This window comes from Populus alba, chromosome 19 (assembly GCF_005239225.2).
Source record: "Populus alba chromosome 19, ASM523922v2, whole genome shotgun sequence".
Taxonomy (NCBI): Eukaryota; Viridiplantae; Streptophyta; class Magnoliopsida; order Malpighiales; family Salicaceae; genus Populus; species Populus alba.
This window is the reverse complement of record NC_133302.1, coordinates 19877960-19890786: the sequence shown is the minus strand read 5'-3', so window position 1 is coordinate 19890786 and position 12827 is coordinate 19877960. Positions and strand designations below refer to the sequence as shown.

Genomic DNA, 12827 nt, shown 5'->3' with positions numbered 1-12827 from the left:
TTAATTTCCTTAAGGTTTTTGAATTTAAGGTTGTTTCCTAATAAAGGTAGTTTTGCTCACTTTAAATCTTATAAACTTCTTAAAGAGACATTTACCATATACTTAAATTTAAAAAAATAAAATTACAAATTAAGAATATACATATGTAACTCTTTTTACTCGTTAAATTTCTGTGTTTGTGGTGCTATTGCTTCCGCCTGCGTCACTACTCTTCTACTGGAAATCTCAAATTGGGATCATTTTGCATAAAAAAGAAATTAACATAATTTTGAGTTTTCATGAACTTAAATCTTGAACTAGGTCTAAGCTGTGGCAAACGTATCTCAAAAGACACCACTTAAGTGAAAAAAAAAAAAAAAACTTTTCACTAAGATGGTTTGCAGTAATTCTCATAATGCATATATCACAATTCCATCATCTTCTCAATTATCACTAAAAAATTAATCCTTGATTGTCAAGGTGTTTATAAAATCATTAAGCATATGATTTTTTTAAAAAAATCAATGATGCATATGACTAATAATCACCATTAAATACCTTTTCCTTCTGTATTTTCTTGTTTTAGATGGCACATGATTAAATTCTCATGATACGCTATTTAATCATTGATAATCCTGTTAAGAAGTTGGAAGTGGGAATCCGAATTTATGCATTGTGTGAAGCCCAAAAACAGTGCATCGATCGAATCAAGGGTTTAGTGTTCTTAAAAGAAGATTTGATGAATCTTTTATAATAAAAACCATTCTTTGACCATTTCATAGCTCTCTTTAGATGATTCCTGTATAAACAATTGCCTTGCATAAAAAGGAGATAAAAGAAGTAGCTTTGTACACGCTTCCTTGAATAATTCGTTGAATAGTGCAATGGATTTTGGGTTATACAATTATGCAGGGTATGTTTGGAAAGATGATGTAAATTGTATTTTTAAAATTTTTAATTTTTTAATTTAAAATATTTTTTTATATTATTTTAATGTGTTGATATTAAAAATAATTTTTTTTTATTTAACTACTTTTCTAAGCAAAAATTACTTTTAAACTGCCTTCGCTATTATAATTCTAAAAATGCTTTTATTTTCCAATCCCATCCTTTCCAAGATTACAACAAAGAATCTAATTTGTTGAATTATTACTTCAATGCAGTAAACAAGTCATCTAATGTTAATAATAACAATAATTTTTATTTTTTAATATTTTTTTTTAGTGTTAACCTTATTAAATTTTATACTAGACTAGACAAGGTAAAACATAAAATGAATCACTAACCATTACGTCATGTTAATAAACTTTAACAAGTTAATATTTTATTTGATATATTTAGAAACCTAACCTAAATCATCTATAATCAACTTGTCAAGCTTAGGCGTACTTAATAACTATGATTAGAATATCAAACCTTCAAGTAAAAACCTAAAGTGGCCCTTGAGGTCTTACCTAATTGTGGTTATGTGCAAAAAGTATACTATAAATTAATTAAACACGCATAACACGATAGCATGATATAAAGGAGTATTTTGAAGTTGACAAGAGATCGCCTTGATTGTGTTTTAATATTAAAGTATGATTTTCTTGGTCGTTAAAGTAGCTACAGTTGGGGCAAATCTCATATTGTAAATCCATTCAGCTTATAGCACAAACTGTCGCTGATTATTTTATTGAATCCAACTAACTTATTGATATGGATATAGAACAGTGTTCATAGTATGAGCACCCAGATCATGCTTTTGCAAAGGCAGTATCAAGGGAGGAAAAAGGGCATGGAAGAGAAAAGCCTGATATTGTGGTTAATTTCTTCGTTTTGTTTATGCCTCCAACTTTCTGGCGTTTTCACTTGTGTTTTGATGAAGTTGTGAAGGCTTCTTCTGGGTTGTTTGAGCTCCATGCTAGAGCCAGGGTGTTCTAGGTTAAAGTTGAAGTTTTTTTTTTGATGAGTGGCACATGACTCTTTGACATGAACGCTCCATTAGACATATTTGATCAGACAAAACATGGACTCGGATGCATCTTCACCAAGTGGATTAGAAGAGCATTGATGGCAATATTCATATCTTGTCAACTGAAGAACTGGCATGAATTATCTCGATCAATATCGAACCGTGACGTGAAAAGACACGATTATTATTGAAATATGGAAGACTTGATTATTTTATTTTTTTATTATTTTTAAAAATTAATATCAGTTGAGCTGCAATCCATTGCCAAATAGTGGTCGTGGTGTTCCAAAAAATTGACATGCATCCTTATTACTTGTAAATTAACATATCTTTTTCAAATTTGTATGCAACAGCGAGCCGGTGACATGAGTCATGAGAGATTCACATGAACAGGTTTGAGAAAAGGTAACCAATCTAATGAAAAAACTCACAACTTTAGATTTAATTGTTGAATCATTGAATCAAAATTTTTTTTTTCGGGAGGTTATAATCAAATAAGGTTGAAAAGGCTTTTAAATTAGATTTAGAAGTTTTTCTTACAAGTCTTGTTATTTTCTTGGTTAATTTTTAATTTTAGCTCGATTTTCAGGTTTATGCTATTTTTCTATTTGAATTAGAATTCTAGTTATTTTTATTTTTCAAAAGATTTGCTTAAGAGCTATTTTAGAGAATTATTCAACAATAAAACCCCAGATTAAGGTTTATGTTTGATCCATTCTTCCAAAATTTAATTTATATCCATTTGATTCCTGTTATTCAAGTTCAGTTGCGTCAGCCAGAATTGATTAGATGATAAACTCACAGTTTGTAGTGCTGCTACATCAGTTTCCAATTCTTTCAGGTACCCGGAAGTGTGTGACAGCACCAGCAAACATCATGCGCATACTCTTGATGGTGATGATGCAAAATGAGAATAAATATTATTGAAAATGAAGGCTGCTTGAAACCTACCGATGATGTAACCTCTAGATAGATATGTTATCACTATTGCTCATTACTGGGATAAACAACATACATGGAAGATCTGCACACCAGATTTTAATTAAACAACAAAGAATTCATCACTTGAAGGTTAAGATTTTTATTACATTATATGGTGTTAATTGCACAAGGTTGGGTACAAAAGTAGACAAAATACTGTATGTACTGACGGCACATCCACAGAGCTTCTTCCTTCTCGAAAGCTTCAGCACTTGTACAAGCTCTTGGACATCAGATGATATAAGCTCGTTGTGACATTGCACTTCCAATCTTCCAAATGCAAGTTCCCGTCCTTGTGAAAGCTATCACCTGTTTGCCTGATTCAGGATCGGAAAGAACACAAATCATATAAATAGATATAGAGATGTTGCTGATGAAAACATCAAGCCACTCGTTCTTTGGATTTTTCCTTTTCTTCTCATAGCATGTGTGTAAGCATTAAGAACAGCAGAAGGAAAAGGAAAAATTGATTTGATTCCAAATGATGATCAGACTGATTAATGGCGAACCTTCAGGAATAAAAGATAATTATGCAGCCACCATTTTGATCAAGAGCGGCTAGACCATGTATTATATTCAACTAGCTAGTAATTATCCGGATATGATTTTGAGCAGAAAATTCAATATCTAGAAGTCACCCAGAAAACATGGAAATTGCTAACTTAGATATATTTTGCACTAACGTTTTCTATTATCTCAAATCAATTTTTGATCAAGCCCATCAACTGGATACACAAAAAAAAGGAGGGTGAGCTGAAAAGGTCTGCTAGCAAATTTGAAGGAAACTTGATGGGGCAAATAAAGTTTCTAGAGCAGAGGTCAGCCAGAACACATAAATAGGGTTTTATGTAACCACAACCACCACTTGTATTACTAGTTACCAGTCAATAGAGTTATGGCAGGATAACTATGAGTGTATATAGCCAATATAAGCTAATAACTAAACGAAGTTTGCTGAGATGATTTTCTCGTTTGCAATGCAGACCAATGACCATCCTAGTAAGAATAAGAGAAGGACTAAGTTGGAGGGACAAAAGGTGTGCGGGTGGGGCGCATGGTGCATAATGGTGGTTGTGGATATGAGAAGTTCTTGATTGACAGTAACATGAATGCCAGAATAATTAAGCATCTCTACCTTCTCGTTAATCCTTATACTCCACGCATCATTTCTAGATCCAGTGACAGGGTTAACAACATAAGGAGGTGGGTGAACAACATCCTTCAGGAGTGGAACCCTATCTGAAGCATAATCATCATCACTGTCATAACATGGATGGGGCCCAACAGCTTTGAGTATCATTGCTACTAGAAAAGACAGTCCCTGCAAATTTGAAGGCACAGGTCATTCACAATTTTGAGTATGTGGATACTAGAAAATATTAATAAAGCAAGACTTGTAAAACCTAGAGTTAAATTATCATTTTTAATATAGGAACACATTATTGCTGCTTAAATTCAAGACTTGAGGCATGCAGGGAATAGCTTAAACAGAATAGAGTTAGAGGTGAATCAAATAAAAACATAGCATGTGAATCAAGAGGATACACATCACAAAGGCAAGCAAAGGGATGCAGTCTTGGAACAGCTAACAGTGGGTTTCGAACAGGTATGCTAACATGAACTGATTGATGGTCTAGAATTAGTTTATAATCAAGCTTACATGTTAAGAAATTATTTGTAATGCTCAAATGTTTTCCACATTTCACAAGCTTTGAATTATTCAAATAAGTTCATTATCACACCCCACTCCAATTCCCTTGTCAATGAGATGCAAGGAAAATGAGAAAGAGGAAGAAGGAGACTGGGAGAGAGAGACCTGCACAGACACAATTGATAAGCCTATCCATTTGCAGAGTTCAAAGCTTGATCCGATGAAACCTTTGAACTGATCAAAACTCCCACTTGGGTCTTTTGGGAAGTCCTGGCACCAATTCGGGCAAAATAACCATATAAATTCTCAGTAAGGACTTATGGTAACTTGTAACCACAAAACCATAAGGTGATAATCAAATTGAGTTTTTGGTCATAGGAGCATACCTCTTCCCAGTCACGGTTTAAAAATACATCAGCTGTAACTCCAGCCTCCAGCATGAGGAGTAAGAATACAAACAACATATACTGAATCCTGTTAAGGTCAAAATTGGCCAAAAAGGGCATGCATTCTAAGAAACTAAAGCTCCATGAATGAACAAAGTTGTGCTTCTCAAGTAAACAACAATTTTGAAAACAGAATTTGATTGTACGAATTCAAAATCTTATTCACCATGATGAAATATGGGTATAACTAAACCACATGGGTAGTTCAACGAAATCAAACTGAAATTATGATGCTGATCAGATGCTAAAAGGTAATGCATGGGGCTATAAACCAATATTTATTAGAATAATTAAACAAAAAAACTAATAAAGCAGGGAATGAAGATACTTATTTAACTGCTTCGAGGAAAGGATACTAGATAAAGGCAGCAACCATTTGCAGTTTCAGCAGCAATATGACCTAAGCATGTGATCATGGACAAAGTCACACCTAGGCCAAGAAATGTGTAAATGAACCTGCATTTTATGAATACATTGCTTTAAAGATAATCAGGCAAGAAAGAAGCAAACAACCATACACCATTCATTTACTGACTATGAGTTAAATAAGCTCTAACCAGCCGCATACAGACTATTACTTTAAAATCAAAAGTGAAAACAGCCCATGCCCCCTTATACCTCTTGTTTCAACTAACATCACAAATCAATGATCAAACACCAACCAAATTCAATTAGTTTATCTCCATTCAAAGAAGCAGCTTCATTAATAACACAGTTTTGTCATTATTAATTCTCCTGCAATACAAACCAGAGCATGGCTTTAACTGTAGAATTACAAAATTGGTAACAACTCTATAGAAGCCATGAAAATAAAGCTCTTCTTGATTGTTAATAGCATTATGGGAAAGGTTAGGTAGTAAATCAAAAAATTGAATTACCAATTTGGCAACTGAGAAATAAAAACCTCCATTAAACTGAATACTTAATCAAAGAGACTCAAGTTTCATGCTATCACAAGCAAAATAGCATGACCAAAATCTTCCAAACTTCAATTTCCTACCCTTTTCATTGGTTGTCCAGCAACTTGATGAAAATGTTAAAAGCAAATAGAAAATGCACATGAATCACAAACCGAAAAGTTATAAAGATATTTGGCCCACTTCAAAATATCAGAAGCCCGCTCTATATTAGATAGAAGCAAACTTCCTTTTCAAATTTAATACACGTGCACTTCAAAAAATAGAGGCAAGCAAAGAAGATGCATTTATTGACAGACTTCTGCCTCAATGATGTTCCATCCACAAGCAAAACCAATTAGGCCAATCACACCTCCCCCCTCTTAAAAAGTAATGGCATTAAGAGAAAATCACAGCCAGGCTCCTCTCTTTTCAAACAATAGAAAATCAGTCCTCAACTTTCTAAAGCTCCTCTTTTTCCAGCTTTCCCTCCACCCAAGCATCATCCAATTAAACAAAATAAATCAACCAATTTAGCAACTAATCAAACATTCAAACGAGACTAAAACATAAAATACCAAACCCAAAGGAACATCAAACAAACCAATCCTAAAATTCAAATACTTTCCTCACCAACCAAACAAAACCCACATTCCATAACCAAAAGAAAACATCTTTTTACAATTCTAACGCTGACCCATGAACCAAAAACACATAAAACAAAAAACCTACAAACCAAAATTTCACAAAAACAAGAAAGAAATGCATACCATGGACTAAAGTCGTCGTCGTCATCATCAAAAAATGGAAAATCACCAATTTCTCTTTGCCACACTCTGATAAGCCAAACTGCATACAACATCATTGCTAGGCCAACCATTCCTATCACACAATTCAATAACTTTAATATTGATTGTATGCAACTCCTCATGACACTGGCCATTTTTTCCCTCCTTTATTATTACTTCTTCAACCCAAACCAAATGGACTAATTTCACCAATTAAAAAAAAATATAACCTCAGAAAGCCCAAGATTTTAAGAATCTCAAGGGCTTAAATCACACAAAGAATCAAATGATTATTGTTCTCCTAGTCTTCAAGGTTTCACCCTCGATCCGTTGACGGTTTTTTCCGTGTTTAAAGGGCATTTGTTACTTGTTATGTAAGAATTTCACAATATTCACATGATATATTGTTGTTTGAGCATCTGAGATAAGAAGTTGCTGTGGTGTAGTGGTTATCACGTTAGTCTTACACACTAAAGGTCCCCAGTTCGATCCTGGGCAGCAACACTATTCAATTAATTTTCTAGTCAATAATATGTTGATCTTTTTCTACATTATTTTCTGTTGAATTCCTTGCTATTATTCCTTTTCTCCTAATTGTTTTACAATTTCTACATTTTTGCGGCTGCTGTAAAGGATAAGCTTTGAAATATTTAGTCAAAATAAAAGTTAAATAAGAAAGAAAATGTGCTAGGAAAAAAAAAAAAAAAAAACTCTACAGGTATAGTATATAACTAGTTAAGTTTTGATTTTTATAACAATTTAATTTTTGTTGTAGAATTCTTGATTCTTATTTTAATTTATTTTTTTATATTATTATTATATGTTATTTTACGTGATTATATATTTTTTTAGATTCACAGCTATTTATATAATATACAAAAATATATCTTTTAAAGCTTTCAGTAAAAATCAAATATAATAAACATATATCCAACATGATCGCTATAGCTATATTCTAAAAAAAAAAACTAATAATGCATTTTCTCACGAAGCAAATGTACATTTTCATTGCTCTTAGAAATTGTTGCCTCCATTCACTTCAATAGGGATAACTACAAATCAGCCCCCCAACTATAAATGGGTTTCACAAGTCAGTCCCCAGCCTATTGAATTTTGCTATCTATGGCTCAATTATCAACCATATAACAATTTGGTCCCACGGTTTGAATCTGTTAAAATCAAAGCATCTCCAACATGAGAGCCAAAGAAAAAGCTTAAAGTAATAGCTAAAATAACTGGTCTTCAACTGTTTTTTGGTCTCCAACGAAGGGATGCCAAAATAGTTTTTTTTCTCTAGATTTTTTTCGGACAGTTCTTTCACTTTCTTCTTATATTCTCTTCATCCTTTGCTAATGAGATATATAATAATTATACACCTCAATAATTAATTTAGTTTAGGAATGAGTTTTGCTATGAGTTGAGCCGTTCTGGGATAGAGTAGCAGCGAAACTCGGTGGCTCCATCAATGAATTATTGTTATATATGAATTTAGGTTGATATAGTTTTATATTTGGTTCATTTATAGAATGTGTTTTAGTTTTGGAGTTGAAACAAAAAATATTGATTTACAGTTTTGAAATAATTTATGGCAACTCCAAATTAAGGCAGAACAGGAAAGTGGACAGGCTAGTCGTCTTCTTTACGCAGAAGATAATAGAACGATAAACTGATAAAGAACGCGAAGAACTCTGGGAAGCACTAGTGGGAGAGACAATTTTGAATCCAGATCTCCGAGACAAAAACCCTTCTCAGATATATTTAAAACCACTGGCATTAGTATAGTATTTCTTGGACAATCAACGAACTTGCTTTGAATAAAGGAAAGTAGTACAGACACATTCGATTCATTATTGCAATTGCAAATAGTCTTACTGATCCCAACAACTTTTAGAGGAGGAAAATCCCAGAAATCCTGACATCTGTTGAAGATCAAAGTGAGTTTCTCTCGTTGCTTGTTCTCCCTTTCTTGAGCTCAGAGAGTTTATCAGGCAGCCACCTCCAACTGTAGAATAGAAAGAGAAACGAGAGGAAGTAGACATAATACGAGAGCATTCCTTCAAGAATTTGGTTGACAGATGGTGGAAGAATCCATTGAATATAAAGCAATGTTTGAGCAATGAAAAACACAATCCCCACCACAATAATGATGATTGCTAACACTCCATAATCGGATCCACCTAATGCTATGCTCACAGCAAAAAAGAACGCCAAGCACATCATGTAAATAGCTCCACCAACCATTAAGGATGAAAACCAAACGACAAATGGTGCAAATTTGACATCATTCAAGTTCGTCCAAAGAAGGATTATAGCTGCCACCACAGAGGTATTCAAAGCCCACACATCAAGACATAAATAGCCATCCAGAAGGGATGAACCAGTAGGACTGCCGAAGGCAGTGTTGTTATGGAAGACAGTGCTAGTGATGTTGAAGCCATGATGATGTTCATTTGAGTTACTGATATTCTTTAGTTGTGGCAATTGTATAGCACCAGAAAACGTTACACCAGCAACAAGCACTGCTACCACAAGAAGATTCTGTATCCTGCTCTTTGTTTCCTCTTTCCTTGGTGGCTTGCCTTGAGAACTACTGAAATGCTCTTGTAGGGATTTTTTTGGGCGGGCTTTGAAGTATAGGATCGATAATGTTGTCATCTGCATAGCAAGAGGAAAAAAACTTCAATGGTTTTTATTAGTTTTTCGCACTTCGAAGATTATCCAAAAGCATCTGGCCTTGAAATGCCTTTTTGGGGACGCAAGATAGCAAAATTCTGGAATGGTTTCAGAATTTTGAATACTATAGAATACAAGTTAAGCATGTAGCTCACCACCACTTTTAAACCAAGACACACAAGAAGCCATCTTTTTTCTTTCTTAAAGTCTTACCTCTTCCGTAAACCGAAAAGATCAAAACCCAAAAGTATAGGAAAGAAGAAAAGAAACAATACCGCTCCATAATAATCTAGCAGTTTGTAATCCTTTGAGGGTTTCTTTTTATCTTGCTTCTTTGGATCAACTGCTTTGTCCTGTCTCAGAAAATAGAAATCATGAAGAAATGCATAAATGATAATTGTTCAAATCACATGACATCATTATACTCAAAAACCTTAAACGGTTAGGTGTTAAATCCTGAGTTTTTTTCATCTCTTGATCTTGCTTGATTGTTTCCATTACTTGATAAAATATTCTTGTAATATCGAGTACATATCTTTACCCAAAATATTTAAAATGCAAGCGAAGAACATATCATTTGAACTCTTATACCTGGGTCCCGTCAGCAGGGGTGTTGTTCTTTGAATCAAACTGCTTTCGTTCCTCAGCAAGCTGGCAACAAAGAGTAATTAGCACAGATACAAAAATATTAAATAAATTATTCTCCTAAAATATATACTTTTGTGGATCTTGCTAAATGATGATCAACTAGTGTACCATTTCATCTGTTTTTTCATATTGATCCACAGCAATTTTAGATTGTTCTTCAGCAATATCATACGGTGTCTTGTTTGCATTGTTGACAATTGAACGCTCAACGCGGGTGTCGCGCACTAGAGCAAATGCAGCATTGGATTGGCCTGACTGTGTTGCCAAATGCAAAGGTGTGTTTCCATCCTCATCAATGCCATTTAGCAGTGGTTCGATGAGCTTCTGATCCTGTTTGAGTATGTGCCTAACCACTTTGCCTTGTCCACTTTCAGCTGCTACATGGAGAATGTTCTGCCCCTTTGTATTGAGGAACTCTTTTGGATATGGGAAGACATTCATAAATTCTTTTACTAGATCAACAGAGTCATTTTTGCATGCAAGATGGATAGGATAGTTTCCTTCTTTGTCTCTTTCATTTGCTCCATCACGAAACTTCTGTAGTAGGAAGCGAACTCCTTCCAGATAACCCATGGATGATGCATAATGGAGGGAATTTCCCAACTCTTTGTCTTTGAAACGTAATAGCTCTGGCTTTGCCTTTCCAATTTTTTCCAATATATCTGAAAATCAAAAGAATTAGTTGCCAATGAACATAGCGATGATATATTTGCAAGAAATGTTTTTTATGTAAATCATTTTCTAATGAGCATAGATACACATTGTGATCACCTTTGTTACGTTGCTCGATGGCTGCATGAACAGGGGACTTTCCTTCTCGTAGCGTGCCAGAGGAAGCTTCCATATTCAGGAGATCATCAAGAATCCCATTCTTGTGGCCCCTCTCAACAGCCAGGTACAATGGAGACTTGTTTGTGGTCTTGTTGTTGTAATAGACCGCTCCTGGATCTTTGCATACCAGCCACGCGACAGCTTCTTTATCACCCCTGATCACTGCATCATGCAAAGGAATGTTTCCTTTTCTATTTTTCAACTTCACCAAGCAGGGATTCGATCCGACCAGAGTTTTAACTGTATTACTAAGCCTTCCTTCCCTGGCAGCAACATGAAGGATTGTGTCCTCCTGGTCGTTTTGACTGGTGATTAGTGAAGGAAACTCTTCTGCCAGATAAGCTGCAATATTATCACTTTCATAGCTTACGGCTACATGAAGGAGTGAATTCCCAGAGGGAGTCACTAGCTTATCCGGCGAATGTTTCTGAACACAGCTCTTAAAGGTCACAAGGTTGTCCTCCTTCACATATTCATACAAGTAACGATCCATGAATGCATTTTGATCATCATCTCTTGTGGTCAAATTTTCTTGTATGTTTATTTCTACGGGACACATTGCAAAAGAAAAAGAAATAGAGTTTGTACTTGAATGGATTTCTATTTGAATAGACTGGGAAGCATTTCAGTAGAATATATAGTGATGTGAGGTTACTTTGATTTCACTTGTATGGATATACTTTGAGTACTCCAAGACTCCACCCATTTGTTCTCCATGGAACATAGCAACAGAGAAAGCAAATGACCATGGTTAGAGCAGCATCTAGAACAAGAAAAGCAAAAGGGAATAATGTCCGGTAACAGGAAAAAGCCTTGACGATTGTGCTTATTCTTAACTTGAACACACACACACACACACACATATATGTGTGTGTGTGTGTGTGTGTGTTTAACTATTTTAGAAGAATAAGCTACAAAGCTATTTAAATAATCACTAAATTGATCTAACTAATTAAAACCAAATTAAATTAAAACGCTAAGGCCTAACTAGGAAAAGAATTAAGAAATAATTAGGAAAACAAAGAACCACTTTTATGTGTTCGTACTTTTTCTTAAAATTACACTTGTTGATACATATCTCACGTTATATACACCACGTGATTGGTCGAATTATATAAAATTCAAATAACATGATGCACAATGGCTGTGAAAGAAATATACAATCTAAAATTTTAAACCATTCCACAAATATCAAGATGGTTTTAAATTAGAGGTAAAATTCATTAACACTTGGATTTTTATAAAATCTTACAAATTAACCACTTGAAAATTTGATGTTGCATATTTTTCCTTCCATATCTAAAATTTTTTGTATATTTTAAGACTTTTTTTTAAGGGTGTTTGTTTTTATGGTGGCACTGTGCTTTTGAAAAAAATCAAAATTTATTTTTGTTTTAAATTAATTTTTTAGTGTTTTTGAATATTTTGATATGTTGATATCAAAATATATTTTTTTTTTAAATTATTTTAATATATTTTCAAACGAAACATATTTTGAAAAGCAATAACTACTACAATTTTAAATGCTATCTTGATATTAAAGGGGAATGTTACCGGGATTTTGAGAGCAAAATCGAGTTTTATAATATTTTTTTAAAAATATATAGTGGATATTTTTTCTAATTTTAAAAATTAAATTTAATGATTAATATATTAGTTTTAATGATTCACATAGTCTTACAATAACGAACAATGATATATATATATATATGCCTACACACACTACAGCACCCTTAACCTTTTTTTTTTTTTTGGTGGTTTGAAAGTTACATGAACCAAATATATTGCGGTGAAATCCTGATTTAATATTTTAAATAGATGAAGAAAAGAGCTTATACTTAAATGAGAGTTTTTATTTCTTAACTATATATATCGCATGATTATATAAAAAAGATGGATTCTTGACTTGTAAAATTGTAAATGTTAATTGAATATATATAAGATATTAATGTATGTTTTGGTTGCACACAGCTTGAATTG

General features: G+C 33.6%; 2 protein-coding genes and 1 non-coding gene across 3 annotated transcripts; 1 reads left to right on the top strand and 2 right to left on the bottom strand.

The window, feature by feature from the left end:
• Positions 1–2945: 2945 nt before the first annotated feature.
• LOC118038483 (tetraspanin-19) lies at positions 2946–7049 on the bottom strand. The gene is made up of 6 exons (XM_035044856.2): positions 6678–7049; positions 5368–5467; positions 4952–5032; positions 4731–4835; positions 4050–4235; positions 2946–3231 (listed from the first exon to the last, which is right to left on the bottom strand). Exons 1-6 carry the CDS (start codon positions 6848–6850, stop codon positions 3220–3222), a joined length of 657 nt encoding a protein of 218 aa, XP_034900747.1. The 5' UTR covers positions 6851–7049; the 3' UTR covers positions 2946–3219.
• Positions 7050–7126: 77 nt separating this feature from the next.
• On the top strand, positions 7127–7199 carry TRNAV-UAC (transfer RNA valine (anticodon UAC)). The gene has a single exon. It is a non-coding gene; the product is annotated as a tRNA-Val (tRNA).
• A 1041-nt stretch (positions 7200–8240) lies between these two features.
• On the bottom strand, positions 8241–11439 carry LOC118038485 (protein ACCELERATED CELL DEATH 6). The gene is made up of 5 exons (XM_035044858.2): positions 10788–11439; positions 10125–10678; positions 9960–10019; positions 9644–9721; positions 8241–9350 (listed from the first exon to the last, which is right to left on the bottom strand). Exons 1-5 carry the CDS (start codon positions 11404–11406, stop codon positions 8625–8627), a joined length of 2037 nt encoding a protein of 678 aa, XP_034900749.1. The 5' UTR covers positions 11407–11439; the 3' UTR covers positions 8241–8624.
• Between the last annotated feature and the right edge of the window lie 1388 nt (positions 11440–12827).

Excerpts from the sequence above, each read along its gene's own strand:
- LOC118038483 (XM_035044856.2), bottom strand. The coding sequence starts at position 6,850 with ATGGCCAGTGTCATGAGGAGTTGCATACAATCAATATTAAAGTTATTG. Across the intron at positions 5,033-5,367 it reads ATGGTTGCTGCCTTTATCTA|TATATGTTGTTTGTATTCTT; the intron begins GTATCCTTTCCT and ends AACAGGATTCAG. Across the intron at positions 4,236-4,730 it reads TATCAATTGTGTCTGTGCAG|GGACTGTCTTTTCTAGTAGC; the intron begins GTCTCTCTCTCC and ends TCAAATTTGCAG.
- LOC118038485 (XM_035044858.2), bottom strand. The coding sequence starts at position 11,406 with ATGTGTCCCGTAGAAATAAACATACAAGAAAATTTGACCACAAGAGAT. Across the intron at positions 10,679-10,787 it reads CATCGAGCAACGTAACAAAG|ATATATTGGAAAAAATTGGA; the intron begins GTGATCACAATG and ends TTTGATTTTCAG. Across the intron at positions 9,722-9,959 it reads CCCCTGCTGACGGGACCCAG|GACAAAGCAGTTGATCCAAA; the intron begins GTATAAGAGTTC and ends TTTCTGAGACAG.